This window comes from Triplophysa dalaica, chromosome 3 (assembly GCF_015846415.1).
Source record: "Triplophysa dalaica isolate WHDGS20190420 chromosome 3, ASM1584641v1, whole genome shotgun sequence".
Taxonomy (NCBI): Eukaryota; Metazoa; Chordata; class Actinopteri; order Cypriniformes; family Nemacheilidae; genus Triplophysa; species Triplophysa dalaica.
The window spans coordinates 4,711,137-4,728,319 of record NC_079544.1 but is presented as its reverse complement, the minus strand read 5'-3'; the positions used below and the strand labels follow the sequence as shown (position 1 = coordinate 4,728,319).

General features: G+C 37.6%; 2 protein-coding genes and 2 long non-coding RNA genes across 5 annotated transcripts in view; 2 read left to right on the top strand and 2 right to left on the bottom strand.

Moving 5' to 3' along the window:
* tnn (tenascin N) overlaps positions 1-1,154 on the bottom strand; it is a 38,212-nt gene extending 37,058 nt beyond the window's left edge. For both annotated transcript variants that reach the window (XM_056743663.1, XM_056743662.1), the window contains exon 1: positions 980-1,154. The gene's annotated coding sequence lies outside the window, so the exon portion shown is untranslated. The remainder of the gene's footprint in view (positions 1-979) is intronic.
* Positions 1,155-1,273: 119 nt separating this feature from the next.
* mrps14 (mitochondrial ribosomal protein S14) lies at positions 1,274-2,955 on the top strand. The gene is made up of 3 exons (XM_056743686.1): positions 1,274-1,370; positions 1,848-2,012; positions 2,536-2,955. The coding sequence occupies exons 1-3, from the start codon at positions 1,302-1,304 to the stop codon at positions 2,716-2,718; spliced, it is 417 nt and encodes a 138-aa protein (XP_056599664.1). The 5' UTR covers positions 1,274-1,301; the 3' UTR covers positions 2,719-2,955.
* Positions 2,956-5,309: 2,354 nt separating this feature from the next.
* Positions 5,310-11,280, top strand: LOC130418454 (uncharacterized). Its single transcript, XR_008906343.1, has 3 exons — positions 5,310-10,891; positions 10,974-11,055; positions 11,141-11,280. It is a non-coding gene; the product is annotated as an uncharacterized LOC130418454 (long non-coding RNA).
* Positions 9,340-16,675, bottom strand: LOC130418455 (uncharacterized). The gene is made up of 3 exons (XR_008906344.1): positions 16,472-16,675; positions 13,730-13,805; positions 9,340-12,586 (listed from the first exon to the last, which is right to left on the bottom strand). It is a non-coding gene; the product is annotated as an uncharacterized LOC130418455 (long non-coding RNA).
* Positions 16,676-17,183: the final 508 nt, after the last annotated feature.

Here is a 17,183-nt window from a genome sequence, read left to right as displayed (position 1 = left end):
AAACTAAATGTTCCATTTCTGTACATTTTAAAACTCTTATTTACTGTTAAGTGTCCCTATATGTCATAAAAATGTGTTGAGCTTCCTGATACATACAGATCTGTCTGTATTCCACTCAAATTTACACATTGGATATTCTTTGTAAAGTTGAGCAATTTGACATATGTTAGTATTTATTCTGAGAACACATCTTCTAGTATATCTTACCAAAGACTGATTACATGGGAAATTCTACAGGAATTTACTAGAACCTTGGGGCTGAACTCTGAACCAATATCATGCAGAGAAGCACATAAAGATCTGTCTGTTTTGGTTGTTATTTTTGTTGTTGTCTGCAATTATTTTACATTGTTGCATAACTTGAATGGAAGGGATTTGTCCTGTGGTAATAATAGAATGACAGATGAGATGAGTAAGCGCCGGACGATGCAAGTCATACTGTATTTGTTATGCTACAAAAAAATATCTCAATTGGCTAGCTACACAAGAATAATGGCTTAAATTCTCTGGAAAACTTGTATTGATCAAATATATACCAATGCACTGTAAATATTTTGGGACAAAATCACCTGCCAAGATAAAACTTTTATCAAAGTTTAAATTTCTACTTCTTATTTATATTTGTACTCAATAAACCAGCTGTCCAAATAGGACCAGCTAATCAGTATTGCAATTTCCTATCTGTCTGAAAGGACAGGTTAAAGGTCACCTCACAATTTAGTGTCTTATATATAGGCCGTAACTAATGCATTATGTACAAAAACAGCAACTTTTATTTTAGTGATATGCTGTTGACATTTATGGTTGAGCCATCATCACTAAACAATATTATTATTGATACTATAAGTATTGGGATATAGGAATGATGTCAGGAAACCGTCAAATCTGGCTAAGACAACAAAATCATTTAGGTTCTTCTTTAAAATACTGACTTTTAATTATTTTAATGTTATAAACCAATGGTTAAAACACTGCTTACCAGTCCAGTTTTGTAGAATTGTGTTGAACTGGTAGCCGCATTCTGCAACCTTCTGGTTGAACACCGCAATTGCATACAATTATTTTAACGGTGTTGCCTCTCGTTAAACTTGAGTGATATGTAAATGGTTTGTTGGTGAAGTTAAACACCGCTTTAATATTCTCTAAATAGAAAAGGTCTCGTTATTTACTGTTCAGGATTAATAGAAAAATACAATATATTTTCCCCTCACGTATGACGCCTAACCAGTAGGTGGCAGTAATGATCTACTGAAGTTATTTCTCTCCCTGCTTACTCCCATCAAGGTTAGTGGCGAGTCAACATGGCAGCATGGAAGGTGCTCAGCTCAGGGATGGGATTTCTTCAGTCGTCCTTGTCGTTTTCTAGAAAGGTAGAATCCATTTGACCCGATTCTGTCAGGATTTGTAAAGTAATTTATTCGTATTTTGTTTGTTAATGGTGTAGGTTTCTTTGTTTGTTGATGCGGAGCCTGTCAGGCTCGGTGACTCGAACGCTATTATGTTACACCAAGAGGAACCGGTGACGTTTGAGGTTGATGACAAATGATAACACGTTAAATCTGTTTACTTTAGATAGAAAGTTAAATCACTAACTGTACTGCCGGAAGTTAACCGGTTTATTAAAGTAACGTTACGCCTGTTTTTCGAAGTACATTACCCATAGTATTATTTTAAACATTAAGGTCGATCTATGGTTACTGTAGTGGGAACATGGTCAATTTGTTGTTGCTGTTGGCTTTGTTACAAAACCAAAGTTAAACTATCGTTTCTGTTTTAAAACCATTATTCATTTTATACGGGCTGCTACTGAACTGTACGCATTTACATCTCCTATCTGTTGTTTTCAGGCCGGCAGGAGTTCACTGGGGATGGTGGAACAGTTCAGGAGTTATTATGTTGACTGGAGGATGTTACGGGATGTGAAAAGGAGACAAATGGCTTTTGAATATGCAGATACAAGACTTCGTATAAATGCCATTAGGAAAAATAATATTTTGCCAAAAGAGCTGCAGGTATGTTCAAAGATTTGCAGTTTTCATCTTTTATCTACCATTTAGCTTGAGACATTGATGACTTTTTGCTTTTTATATAATCTATTTTACCCACTTTTGTCTTTGGTACTTCATGATGTTGTTTTGTAACGTGGCCATCTTGGTCACAAATTAAACTGTTGTATAACTATTTTTTTTTATAACTTTTATTTTATTCTTGGTTCTTGGCTGAACTATTCCTTTACATTTTATATCAACAATTTAACTTAATAATATACTGATGCTTTTTTTTTTAAGTGAACTTTTTAAGTTCAAACTCATTTAAACTAGACATAACTAAATCTTATGTTAAAGTGCAAAGATATTTCATCCCATGACAGTGTGTGTCTTTCATAGCATTTTTGTCCATGAGAATTGTAGTCTTGCACCATTCTTTACAAGCTGTATATGCTTTAAATTACAATAAAGCTATTGTGCAAAGGATGTTGCTCTTTTGTAAATAATGGCCTTCTCTTGTGCCTCGTCTCTTTTTTTGTTTCCATAGGAGATAGCTGACAAAGAAATAGCTGCATTGCCTCGAGACAGTTGCCCAGTGCGCATTCGCAATAGGTGTGTGATGACATCACGTCCACGTGGGGTCAAACGCAGATGGCGTCTTAGCCGTATTGTTTTTCGGCATTTAGCAGACCACAACCAGATGTCTGGGGTACAGCGATCAATGTGGTAATCACCAAAACAACTCATCAGTTGTGTATGAATGAACTGCAGCTTGTTATACATTTAAAAAGGAAACATCCTAATGTAGAATATTGAGTTTCATACCACGGATCTGGAAAACCACCTAGCACTGCTCGGATGTCACTGTTTTTTTTTAATAGAATAAATGCACATTGGCAAGTTTTTTTTATTCATCTAATTGCACATGTGTTATGTTATTGTACATTCAATAAATTATGCAACTTTATCCAACTGTCCCTTCATGTGTTTTGTTGACTTCTTGAGCATTACAATGCTCCTATCAGAGCATGCTACACAGATCCTTGTCCAGGCTCTTGTCCTGGCCAGACTGGACTACTGCAATGCACTACTGGGAGGACTTCCAGCTTGCACAACCAAACCTCTACAGATGATCCAGAATGCTGCGGCAAGAGTTATCTTTAATGAACCAAAGAGAGCACACGTCACTCCTCTACTCATTAAGCTACATTGGCTTCCCGTAGTCGCTCGCATCAAATTCAAGACTCTGCTCCTGGCCTACAAGACCACTACTGGTTCGGCACCACCTTATCTTAAATCGCTAATGCAGACATATGTACCCACCAGATCCCTACGCTCTGCAAACGAACGACGTCTTGTGGTGCCATCCCATAAAGGTAAAAAATCTCTCTCGCGCACCTTCTCCGGATCTGTTCCACCTATGTGGAATGATCTGCCCGCTGCTACAAGATCTGCAGATTCTGTAGCCATCTTTAAGAAACGCCTGAAAACACATCTCTTCCGCCAACATCTGACTGATCTGTTCTGACTCTTTTCTTCTCCACTCTTTTCTTCTCTACTCTTTTTCTTCTCTACTCAACTAAAAAAAAAAAAAAAAAAAAAAAAAAAAAAAAAAAAAAAAAAAAAAAAAAATGTATGAATGAGTGAATGGTTACGTATACTGTGTTAGGCTATATGAGACTAGTCTTCATTTTAATTGCACTTATGCTTTTGTTGTACTTATGCTGTCCTAATTGCTTCCATTACCTACCCCACTTGTAAGTCGCTTTGGATAAAAGCGTCTGCTAAATGACTAAATGTAATGTAAATGTAAATGTTTGTATATTTTGTAATTATTGTGTGTAAGTCTGTCAGTGGTCCACAGTGTAAAAAGACGGATCTCAACATGATATAGTCACTGTTGGACAGCGGTCAAGTAAGCAAAAAAATGCTGAATAACCACGTTAAATGGAGATAAGTCGATTCCATCGACTCTAACAGTGGGAGTTGGGAATCGGAGTAGACTCCAAAAGGACCCAGTATTGAACACCCCTAACCTAAGCTAAATGAGTAAACATTTTGTAGTGATGTTTTTAGTTATTAATCATTGTCTCTATGTTGCCAGGTTATCAAGCAATTATTAAGAAGTTATCAAGCAATTATTAAAGAAAAGTAAACCGTCTGTAATGAACTTCAGGGGACGTTCAGGGGAACCTGGGCAGCTTCTGGATTGTTTTTAAACCTTGATAAATGTGAGTTGTTAGCCATTAAAACATGTTATTCTTTATCTCTTTACAACATAGTCACAGCCTCACTGGTGTCCCATCTTGGAGCTTCCATAGGTAAAGATGAAAAAGATCCGGTGTAGATTGAACTTTGACCCGATCATTAAAAATTAAAATAAAATAAAATTCATGGTTTCAGAGAGACCTTAAGAGGCCGAATTCTTCTTAACAAAGCTGAGGGTACATCAAGAATGAGTTTCCTTGCTTTCTCCTTATATGTTGAAAAATCTGTATTTGTGGATTTTGATTATTCGATTTTTTTGTGGAAGCGAAAGAGGCACTATATCAAAAAGTCAGTAGTTATAAACAAATATGTGGTGGTTTACATTTTTTTGATTCTGTCTCTCTAAATTATACATTTAAAATTATAGTATGAGGTCTTACTATAATATTACATAGCTGCCCCACAAACTTTCACAAACTAATGCTTTTGGCTCGTCACATAATTTTAGTCCACATAGTAACTATATTTGGAATAATTGTAATACAGTATTATTTTTAAATAAATCTTTGTTTTTCCCAGATGGGCCAATAATACTATTAATTTGGTTTCTCAATTAATCAGACCGGATGGATATTTGTATTATTTTTTTGAATTTGTAAACAGATATAATTTTCTTGTTACTCCAGGAAATTTTGCAATCATGATGTATGCCATTCCTGATGAGGTCATAACACTTCTTAAAGATTCAGCCAGATCATGATTTACTCTTTCTATTATGCATCCCTTTAAAATTGGTGATATTTTTATCCAGTTCTTAAAAATTGGAAAATTATTTCAATCTGAGCTTGTTTCTGTCCCATATATTGTGTCCTATTAGAATGGTCAATTTGATGATATATCATGGGGAAAAGTGTGGACTCTGCCATCTAAATATTTATTAACAAACAAGGCAATGGACATCTTATAAATAACATCATCTGTATTATCCAACAAAGCTTTATTTGTAAAGAATGTTCCAGATATTGACCCACTATGTCTTTTCTGGGAATGTACATATGCTTCTGCTTTCCTGTAGCTCAGTGGTAAGCGCATTGCGTTGGTTGTGGGTTCGATCCCAGTGGATTGCAAATACCTATGTAAAATGTATAGGATAAGGCAATGTAAGTCGCTTTCGATAAAAGCGTCTGCCAAGTGCCTAAATGTAAATGTTCTGTATTTTGTAATTACTGTAGGCTATTTCTGCATCTGTCCGCACTTCTTTCTTACAATTATTTCTTTGTTATACAAAGATATTTAATTTCGTTGTCATAGCTTTGACAAGAACGTTAAAAAACTATATTTTTTGATCAACCTCTTTATTCCACTTGGTATTTTTTTTCACAGATGTAAATTTCAAGGTAAGGTTACTAAGTCATACTTCTTTGTTTGTAAAGATCTTAAGTCCTGCTTAGATGCTCTCATTGACTCTTGCAACCCAAAAGCCCTCAAAACTTTAACGTTGTGTCATTGACATGATATTTTTCTAATTTTGTAACGTTGTAATATTTGTCTCTGTTCACTCCTGGTATTGTATTCGTTTCAATAAAAAAGAGGTTTTAGAGATGTGAACGTAGCTGTATCACTTTTAGCTCTAACCTGAGAGATCGCGTTCGGAACATATTCGACGCAGATTAACGATAAAATAAATTTGTTTAAAAATAAACGACAATGAGTGAATGAGTGAGTGTGTGTGCCCTGCGATGGGTTGGCACTCCATCCAGGGTGTATCCTGCCTTGATGCCCGATGACTCCTGAGATAGGCACAGGCTCCCCGTGACCCGAGGTAGTTCGGATAAGCGGTAGAAAATGAAATGAAATAAACGACAAAGGACGTTTATGGCCTTGCACTCAAAGTCGGTGAGTTCAGTATAAGTGCATTACCACATATTTTACGTAATCTGTTGCTGAACGTAACGTCATCGCGCAGGAAAGGCCGCCATCTTGTATGCTACGCACAAAAGGAGACGCTTCTGTAGTGCGCAGCGACAGAGTGTCCGATTGAAATCTCTTGTAGGGGTTAAACTTAATGAAGCAACGGTACGTTAAATAGTAAAACAGTACAAACTTTAGCAACTACTCATATACTATGCAGCGGCCGTCACAGCTTCAGTAGCAAACAAAATGGCGGCCGCGATGACGTCGTTTCCCGGACTCCGGGTCGACGCGCAATATGATCACGTCTGAACTGTAAGTAATCTATAATAATACTATAAACGAGCGCACGTCAAATCTTTATTTGGGTTATTTTGATGCACTTATCAATCATAACACATTGAAACATTTAAAAGAAAGATCCGTGTGCGTCTGTGTAAAAAAGGTGAAGCTACTAAAAGCTTAGGCTATTATGTTAGCTGTCAATCTGGGCCCGTATTCATGAAAAATCTAGTAAAAGTTTCTTAAGCAGCCGAGAAAATGGACGAAACACGAAAAGTGAGAAGAAATGATGCACTTATATGTAAATATTTGCCGATAACGATAACCGATGATTCTTTTACATTGGAAGCCGATAACAGATATGTTGGCCGATCTACAGTATCTAGATATTAATATAACATTTCCTAAATCTGAAACAAAAGTCAAAAAGTGGACAACTGCTTATATCTCTTTTTTCCCCTGAACATCACCAAGTCTTCTTTACACTAGTTTAAGATTATTTAACCTTAAAAATTTTATGGTATATTTTTTATTCAACAAACAAATTATAGATGTTCTTCCCGAGCAACCTAGAAAAAAAATATTAATGGCCATAATAAAGTCTAACAGGTCTCAAGACAGAAGAAATTCAGACATTAGTCTGATTAAAAAATATGTTTTTGTTCCTGTAATTTACACATTTATAAATACTGTATCTACATACTGTACCTACATCAACAATGCTTTGCCAAGTGAATGTTCACGACATAAGGTTACTGTAGTGTATATTAACTGTGAGCAGCGTCCCACTGAAGAAGTTTTACCAGAGGAAATTATTTATGATTTATCGGCTATAATACTTCGGACTAAATTTTATTATCGGCCGATACCGATATGGCCGATAACTAATCCTGCATCCCTAGTTGCAATGCATGTCAATTTCCATATAACTTTCCAGTTTTATCTGCTTTTTTATTTTGAGTGTTTTTTGTGTGTGTTCAACTTTTGTTTATCTTGGTTTGGTTTTCTTGTACAGCTGCTTTGATGCAATGCAAAATGTTAAAGTGCTATATTAAATTGAATGACAGTGAGTTAATAAGACACAACACATAAGCTCCAGCAGGGTTCATGTTTGTGAGTATGGTAAGAATTCCAAGTAGTTATGAATGGCAAGTTTCAAGCAGTTGCTTACAACGTATTTGAAGCCTTCTCCGTATGCAAGAAAAAGATTAAACTGGGAATGTAGGGTGTGTTTTTTATTTTGTTATGCAGGTCTTAAATTGAATTAATAATGGATTTAAAAAGGTCTTAAATTTGACTTGGTGAAACCTCAAGAATTATATAATATATAATAAAAGCCTGTTTCCAAATCATTTTGGGTCACTTGACTCCAATGGGAAAAAAAACTATAATCCAAGTCAGTGGTGACCCAAACCAGCTTTAATTAAAATATTATTTGTGTTCCAACTTCCACAACAAAGAAATGTATACAGGTTTGTAACAACTAGAGTCATTTTCAGAGGCCTGTTTAGTACAGTGCACTACAGAAAAGTGTTTTGTGTCCACTATTACTGTTGACTAACTTTAAGGGGTGCTGTAAGATGTGTCATGCATTCTGACTTCTTTACAAAGTTAAACGTACTGTCTTCTCACGCTTAACACGAGAAGACGCTTAACATCAAAAAACGAGTCGAGCGTATTACGTAGCATTTCTGTGCTCAATACACTTCACTCCACTCAACTCAACTCAACTTTATTTATATAGCGCCTTTTACAACACATTGAATACAAGTATGAATTCTAAAGCAGCCCCCCCGGCCAGGCAGATAGTGCAAAACAATATGCAAACGGTGGTGAGGAACCCAAAACTCCCATCGAGAAAAAAAACCTCAGGGGAACCCAGGCCCAACCAGGGGATTCCAGTTCCCCTCTGGCAAAAGCTGCTGCCTCTGCACAAGCTCAACAGTGCTTGCACAACAAGGCTTAATAAAAATATAAAAATTAAGGATTTAAGATTATCATTAACAATCTAATAGCATTTGAAATGTTGTAGGAAAAACAAAGTTGTCGCGTCCTTTATCCAGCTCTATCCTCTTAGCTCTTGTCAGGTCACCGCTTCCTATTCTCAGCTCTGCCATCAGGTCTGGGCATGAACTGCATCCTGCGGTAACCTTGTAACAAAGAGACAAGACTGGCTGAGAGTAGAGTACTGTTCTGCACTCTTTGATGCAACAAGTACATCATTTGTTGTTGGATGTGTTCCTGGTTCAGGTTGATCTAAATAATGCAGCCTAAATCCTTTGAGGATTAATATTATGGAAGTGTAGTGTATGCAAGATTAAAAAGATGAGTCTTTAGTCTAGATTTAAACTGACAGAGTGTGTCTGCCTCCCGGACCGTGCAGGGAAGAATATTCCAAAGTTTAGGCGCTAGATAAGAAAAGGATCTACCACCTGCACTTGATTTTGAAATTCTAGGTATTACCAACTGACAGAACGCCTGAGAGCGTAATGTACGTGGAGGTCTGTAATACAATAGAAGTTAATTCAAATACTGCGGCGCTAGACCATGTAGGGCTTTATAGGTAATAAGCAAGATCTTAAAGTTAATGCAATGCTTTATAGGTAACAAGTGCAAGGTTGACAGAACCGGGGTTATATGCTCATACTTTTTTGTACGTGTAAGAACTCTGTAAATCCACCACCGATCTTACAGATTTCTGAAAGTTTTTTTCTGAAATCTATCTTTTATAATTGTGATCAAACTAAATACTCTTCGAAGATACGATGTTTGCAATACCACTCTATAGGTACTCAAGATTAATATGAGATTGGCAGAAACCCTGTGTGTTTAGGCCGCTTAAAAAAACATGTTCTTTAGTTTGAAAATATCTGGTAAATAAAACAGTTTTCGTATCAATAATACATCAGAATTGGAGGACAAGGTGTAAAGATAAACATTCACAACTCGACTAATTTGAGTGTTTATTAGGTGGTAGTTGTAACATCTAATTTTACAAAAGGTGGTAGTACTTGAATTAAAAAGTTTGAGAACCACTGCCCCTAAATTATTGTTCTGTCTTTTCAATCCAATTTATTTTGTTACAATACAACAGTTTACCTTTTCAGTGTCTTTATTTGAGGTGCACAAATACTAAAATATCCTGAATAACTAAAATATTATCACAAGTGTAAATTTTTTCTACAATAATACACTATAACAAAGTGTGTGAATAATACGTCTCTATTATGATCACATTTTTTTCAAAGCACATTTTAATTGCACATCACATGAAGAAAGCAGTTCTAAAGCCATGAAGACTCATCACTACACTCAGGACTCACAGAGTCCAATCCGGTTGGTTTATTATATAGGAAAGAAGCAATAATATTAGTTATGCTTGAGGCTGTCAGTCTCTTAATGTTCTGCCTTACATCTCCTTTTGCATTTGGTATCTGGGATGTCTATTATATATTTTGTAATATGTTTTAATATTATTATTGAATAAATTATTATAAATAATAGTTTATCTATATATATATATATATATATATATATATATATACACACACGTTCACAATATTTGTATTTTTATAAAGCCACGGGCCTGCTTGGGTAACTCATATTGATGCGTTTATGACGTCATGGAGCGCCAGCTGCCTCTATATAAGATGCTGCCTCGCATCATTCTTCGTTGGTTTGTGTTCAGCGTCTACGAGAGTGTTTTGACTTCTGCGAGATCAAGGCTCTTCCAGTGTGTGTTCTTCTCTTTGCGATTCGTGCGTGTTTTGTGTTGGTATTTGGATCTAGCGAGAAGGAAGTGAGACCGGAGAGTAACCGAAAGGTGACTTATTTGTTGACTCCTCCCGGAACGGAGGACATCTCCACAGTTTAACTGCATCGACTTGTTCGGATGCACAACGCCGTGGACCAAATCACGATGACTACTACTGTCGCCTCTTTCAATGACTTCGACAGCATCCAGCCCATTACTTTGTGGGCGGATCTCGTTGATGAAACCGAATATGATGCGTCGGAGGTGGTCATTCCGTCATGGGCTAATATGGATCGCCCCGTGATGGATGCCTTGGTTCCTGAGCCCTCAGCCAGAGGAGATTCGAGAATCGTGAGTTATACATTATTTGACCAAAACGATAAATGCTCTTAAATGTGTGACTCTGCCTGTGTAAAAACAGTTAAAGTTACTTTTATGAGTTTGTTATTAACAGGTTTCTACATAAAATCATTTTGTTTACATTTTGATATTGACCGAGTAATGTTATTTGTTTTCAACAGCAGAGAGTTCAGTAAGGAGAGTCTTCAGTCAGAAGAGTGACTGTCGCGTGTGGTGAAAACAAGCACCTTCTTCATCTGAGTGAGTTGAACAATTCTCTGGATTTATACACAGCTCAAATATCTGTAGAAACAAGCTTAAGATTGCTATCATCATTCTACCATAAGCTTCAGAGTGATGGCATCTCGAGCGTCTGAGGCAAGGAATCAGTCCAGGAGGAACAACATTGGTAACTTATTACATTTGTTTTATAGATTTATCGATCATTGGATGAACAGTTTCATGTATCTACTCTGATTGGTTCTCAACAGGTTTTCCACAAGAGGAGAGGACGGGTGGAGCAAAATTATCATCCAAGGCTCCCACAACTGCTTCACCATCTTGTCAAGATTGGTTAGTTGAACAAATTCTCTCTTTGTTTATAAATGTTTGAATGTTTGCCGAAACAGTATTAAAGCTACTTTTCTTGTATTTTTAGGCGTAGATTACTTCCACCTGACTTTGTGAGAAGGACGGAGCGACCAGTCCGAGATGCCTCACCACGTCAGTGAATCAAAAAACTGTCTTGTTTACACATTCAGTGCGTGTCTTCAGTGTAGCTCCGCCCCCTTGTTTCTCCGTTAGTCTCCCATTAGTGTTTCATCTCCCTCACCTGTCTCCTTTTTATGTTTAATCTTGTCACCTGCCCGTCGCTTTCCCTGTGTTATTATCCTTCGTTTGTGTTTCCCTTAAGCCCTGTGTTTTCCTAGACCTGTGTCGGTTCATTGTTTATTCTGGTTCATGTTGTGTTATACCTGTACGTATTGGATTATTTATTCCCAGCCTCTTCGTTTTGGTTTATTTTGTTCCTGTTATTTTTACCCCCTCGTGGGTATTGTTTTCTTATATTTGAGTAAATAAAGTCTGTTAACTCGCTGCCCTGCATTTGGGTTCTGTCTCCTACAATCACATCCGTTTTGTGACAGAATGAACCGACCATCGATGAACCCAGCAGGCAGCAGTCCGTCTCTTGCTTGGTGGCAGTCAATCACCACCGATGTCCTGAAGGGCAATTGTCCTGTTATTCCTCAGGGCAATCGGACTCTGGAGGAGTATGCCAAGGAATCAATGACGAGGCGTTGTTCTCTTCCGGAGGACCTCTGGAATGCATATTTTCTTGCGGGTCTCATCAACCCTCCTCCACCGGATGAACGGGACAGGCTGATCCAGGGGTCTTTCAGGGACCTGGTTAAGGGCCTTTCCTTCAGGAATCCTAGAGTCTCTGCTGATTCCTGCCTAGACACCATCCAGGAGGATGGTTTTCTGACCACAGGGACCCTCACGCTCACTTTTCCGTCCAGCTCTTCATCTGCTGGTTCTGCCACTCCCTGCCTCCGTGGAAAGCATGGGAGAAGGGTGTCGTGGGACTCCCCGTCCGACTCCTCCAGTGCGAAGCTGGCGGGACCCTCTGTCGCTTCTCTGCAGCCGGCCAAACGCCTTGTTGCCTCCGCAGCTGGCATCCGCTAGAGCTCCTAGTCTGCCGGCACACCAGCCGGCAGCAGCTTGCGTCCAGTCCGGTGCGGCATCCAGTCCGTGCCGGCTTCCAGTCTGATCCAGCAGCTGGCATCCAAGCCAGCGCAGCCGGCATCCAGTGCGGTCCAACAGCCGGCGTCCAATCCAGTCTCCCAGCCGGCGACTTAGCCCGCCCTCCATGGGGCCACTCAGCCGGTCTTCCAGCAGGCCTTCCAGGCGGAAGCCAGGCCGTCCCCTGTTCCCCCCTGGTCGTTCCCCGTCAAGCCCCCGGGGCTACGAAGTTTCAGGGCAATTAAATCATCTGATTAAAATATTTTTTCCCATTCATGCCCTTCCAGTTGATCCTCCTCCCAACATCATCATGTAACGTGTGGGAAAGGATGTTCCATGTAATAGTTGCCAGGGAGGAAATCTGAAATGAAAAAAAAATACTGTCGATTTCTTATAATTAACAATGGTAAAATAATGTTTTGTGTTATAAAATAAATTTATTCTTAAGACCTCGATGACCAAGTAACCTGTTTCCCCTGTGCTACATATTTAATATTTTATGTATATTACAGCAAGATATTGACATTTTTGGGAAAACTCCACCCAAAAATATATCTGTTACGATTTGCCCCAAGTGCTTAATGAGACCATCTGAAAGTGGAATCTTAAACCCGGGACATACCAAGCTGACTATCGACTGTCAGGCATGTGGGCCGTTCTTAAACATCGACCGACTAAGTTTTTTTGATGTGTTCTGTACCATTGGCCATCACAGTCTGTTTTTTTGGGCCGATTCAACATGTAGAATGTATGGAAGAATGTGTGCCGGCGGTAGGCAAAAAGGATTATGGGAAGTGAAGGGATGAAGTTGAGTGACTTTTCACACTCTTCAAAATATATTATTTTGTGTTAAACAGAACAAAGAATTTCATACAGGTTTGTAACAACTTGAGGGTGAGTGAAGGATGACAGAATTCTAATTTTTGGGTGAACTATCCCTTTAAGACAAATGGACGGATCCAATATACTGTACTGTTACACATGTGTTCTTTCTGTAATGCTTAGTGCAAAGGCAGGGGTTTTGAGATACATCTGTGTGAATTTGTCCATTTAGGCACAAAGGGAAGATGCGAAAAAACTATATATTATTTGCTCACTGTCTGACACACGCTGCACACACAAAACTTCTTCATGCTGAAAGACTAACCTGTATGGGGTATTTTTATAGCAGAATAATAAAATATAATAAAGCATATTTTTCAGGCTAAACTCACCAATGCGCATAAGCAGTCGTAAGTGCGATTGTATATATAGCTTCTAACAGCTGCAGCTGAAGTTACTTAAACAAGCAGCAATTGGCTCTTTTATGGGACTTGTTCTGCCATATTGCACGTCACAGTTTCTCCCATTCATAGAAATAGTAGTAAATCATCTTTCTATATATATAGCCTTTAGTTGTCTGCTTATTAAACGACCATTTTAAGAATATGCATGTAAACACACCCAGTATTCGACAAAATAGCTGGCTAAATCATGTTTAAAACAGTACAAAATCTTACTTTACCAGTTTGTTTGGAAAAGATGAATTGAGAAGATGAAGAACTCCAAAACAGACCAGTGGCACTAGAACGAGCTGTAAACTGCAACAGAACACACAGACACACACACACAGTATATTATATATGATTTATAATATAAATATGACATGAAATAATTAGTATACCAGAACTAAAGTTTACAAATGCAAATGAGTTTTAAAAATTAAAAATGTTATAAACCGAAAAAAGTAGGTTTTAAACTTTTAATCTTAAATTATTGATATGAATCGTATGAAATTAAATATTATTACATGGGTCATTATCACTATATAAAGTGCCATTTGGTGTCCTCATCAGAAACACTGAGCCATCGTGGAAAGCAAAATAGTGACATTTTGAGGTTTTAATACAAAAATATTTACACATGTATAACTGCAATAAGAAGATTCTTAAAATGTCTTTTATCTTTTTATAACAATTTTCTTTAACTCGATATATGTGATTTTGGCATGTCCCTCACACTGCTTAGCTACCTACAGTGAGTTTAAAAGTGGATACCTTGCACAAAATTGAAATGTTTTTTGAAAGTTCCTATTGTCCTCAGCATAGGGGTGGGCGATCTAGAAAAAAATTTCAAATCACGATTTTTTCCAGATAGATCACGATTCACGATTATATCGCGGTTCTTCTTCAAGTTGGTTTTAAGACTATTTTGCAAATTAAAGGGGCTTCAATACAGCCAAACTAAGTCCCCATATAAAAATATACTCTTTACCATTTATATTATGAAGAATATTTTAATCAAGTTAATATTTAATGCAAGTGCAAGACCATAAATCAGCTGTTAGGAAAAAAACTTTACATTTTGAATTTTGTTTTTCATCTTGTTGCGGCACTCGGAGTAAAGCTGTGGAATGGGCGTGGAGGATAAATATTTTTGGCTGGGTATTTCGTAACGTGGATCTACGACTTTGAGCAGTTTTTTAAAGTCCTAATTTTCCACAGTCTTTATGGGAATCATGTCTTTGGCCAGGTAAAATGCGACCGCGTCAGTGACATCTTTCCAGCGCTTGCACGTTCTGTCATACGGATACGTGTTTTTTTTCTTCTCAAATGGTTCTTTCGGTAAAGTCGTTGTTTAAGCCTTTTAGTTTCCGTATGCTTGGTTGTACCTGATTTACTCGCGTGGGATCCCTTTATAATTTGACTGTCGGCATACTCTTTCAGTCCCTTTATTTTGAGGTGGTTAAAAAGGTTCGTTGTGTTACCTTACGACGCTCGAATCTTACCATTGCCACATTTGCAAATAACTGTTGTTTGGGCCGTGTCAGTTGGGGAAAACCCAAACCATTTCATTATTACTGATGGATAACTTTTTAGGGACCAAGTCCTCCGTGTTTCCCTCCATCTTCACTGACCGCGTCACTTAATCTTACTGAATTCACAAGCAACGTATACGAGCTTGTTTACATGGCGCAATCTATCGCAAGTATGTTGACGAATTCTATAGAACACTACTATATAGGACGATTTAACGATTTTCCCGAAAAAGTGGATCGTGCAGTCATTTTAATCGTTCGCGATCTAATATCGTCATATCGCACACCCCTACCTCAGCAATGCATTTAATAAAACAAATTATTTAGATAATCTATATTCTATTTTCATAGTAATATTAAGCATTTTGCATGCGTCCCTTTAATTCCCGTCTACCCTGTCATTTTGGGGTAAACGCCCCTTTAGGAAATAGTTTGATGTACTCAGTGAAATCCCCCCCCCCCCCCCCCCCATTCTGCCTTTCCTACGTGGAGGTTAAAACATTTTCTGCAAATACAGTTAGTTAATCTACACTCATATTTCCTTTTTATAGTTTTTAACATAATGTGTTTGTAGTTAAATGTTGTCAGGCTTCACATGTCTTGGTGACATTTTAATTAACAAAAACTTTTCAGTAATTGAAAATATGTTTCTTAAACAGTATACAGTCAGCTTTAACAGTGAATCCCTTTGCTAGCTGCAGATACACCGTGTGTTCATTAAATGCTAACTTTTGCCACAAATGCACAAAACCTTCCTGGGTATGGTGGACAAGTGCATTAACGTTATGGGCTTGAGCTTTGACCAACATACATTTCTAACAGCCAAAGGTCTACTTAATACAACAAACATGAGGCTAAATGGAGAATTTAGGATTAATATTTTGAAAAATGTGGAGTCTCAAAGGCACTCTATGGTGATAATGACCAACATGTTAAAAGCAGTAGTGTGTACCGTTATTAGTATTTGACATAATAGCCTCGATTTTGGTCCACATCCGGATATAAAAACAAGCCCACACAGTATCTTAATATAATGAATTCATTATCTGAAACAACATTGCATGGGGAGGTGGACAATATATGTCAAAATATGAACAAAAGACTCAAACTATACCAGAAGTTCAGTGGATAAAAAACAGGTTACGTTAAAGTTAGGCCTATCAATTAATCTCGCCTGCTATTATACTGGAAAGGGGTGGAAATACGGTATCAGGGTTGGATTAAAAACCGATTAAATAACATTCTCCCAGAAAGATAAAGACATTCCGTTTAAAAAGCTTTTATTCAAAAAGTTATTTACCAAATCAATCTTACTCAACGTGAATGACAGTGCGCTGAAACTTGTCTCGCCAAAATCACTTCAGAATTAAAAACATCAAGCAGAGAAATCAACGGTAATGTTACTGGCTAACGTAACCGTACAAATCAAGCATATTTAACTCTTCTTACCGTGTTCCGTCTTCACCGACCAGCCGGCTCCAGCGTCTCAACTGTGTGAGGAGATGATAGTGACTGCGACAGTTTAAAAACGCGCGTATGGCTGCATTGAATCTGAGAGAACAGAGGACCAGGTGACTTTAAGGCGGATCCGCCCCGGAGTCTTTTGCTATGTGGGCTCTGCCATCTAAATATATAGTAACAAACAAGGCAATGGACATCTTATTAATAACATCATCTGTTTTATCCAACCAAGCTTTATTTGTAAAGAATGTTCCAGATATTGACTCACTATGTCTTTTCTGGGAATGTACATATGCTTCTGCTTTGCAAATACCTATGTAGAATGTATAGGATAAAGCAATGTAAGTCGCTTTTGATAAAAGCGTCTTCCAAATGCATAAATGTAAATGTTCTGTATTTTGGAATTACTGTAGGCTATTTCTGTATCTGTCTGCACTTCTTTCTTACAATTATTTCTTTGTTATACAATAACAGATAATTTGGTTGTCATAGCTTTAACAAGAATGTTAAAAAACTATATTTTTTGATCAACCTCTTTATTCCACTTGGTATTTTTTTTCACAGATGTAAATTTCAAGGTAAGGTTACTAAGTCATACTTCTTTGTTGTTTGTAAAGATCTTAAGTCCTGCTTAGATGCTCTCATTGACTCTTGCAACCCAAAAGCCCTGAAAACTTTAACGTTGTGTCATTGACATGAT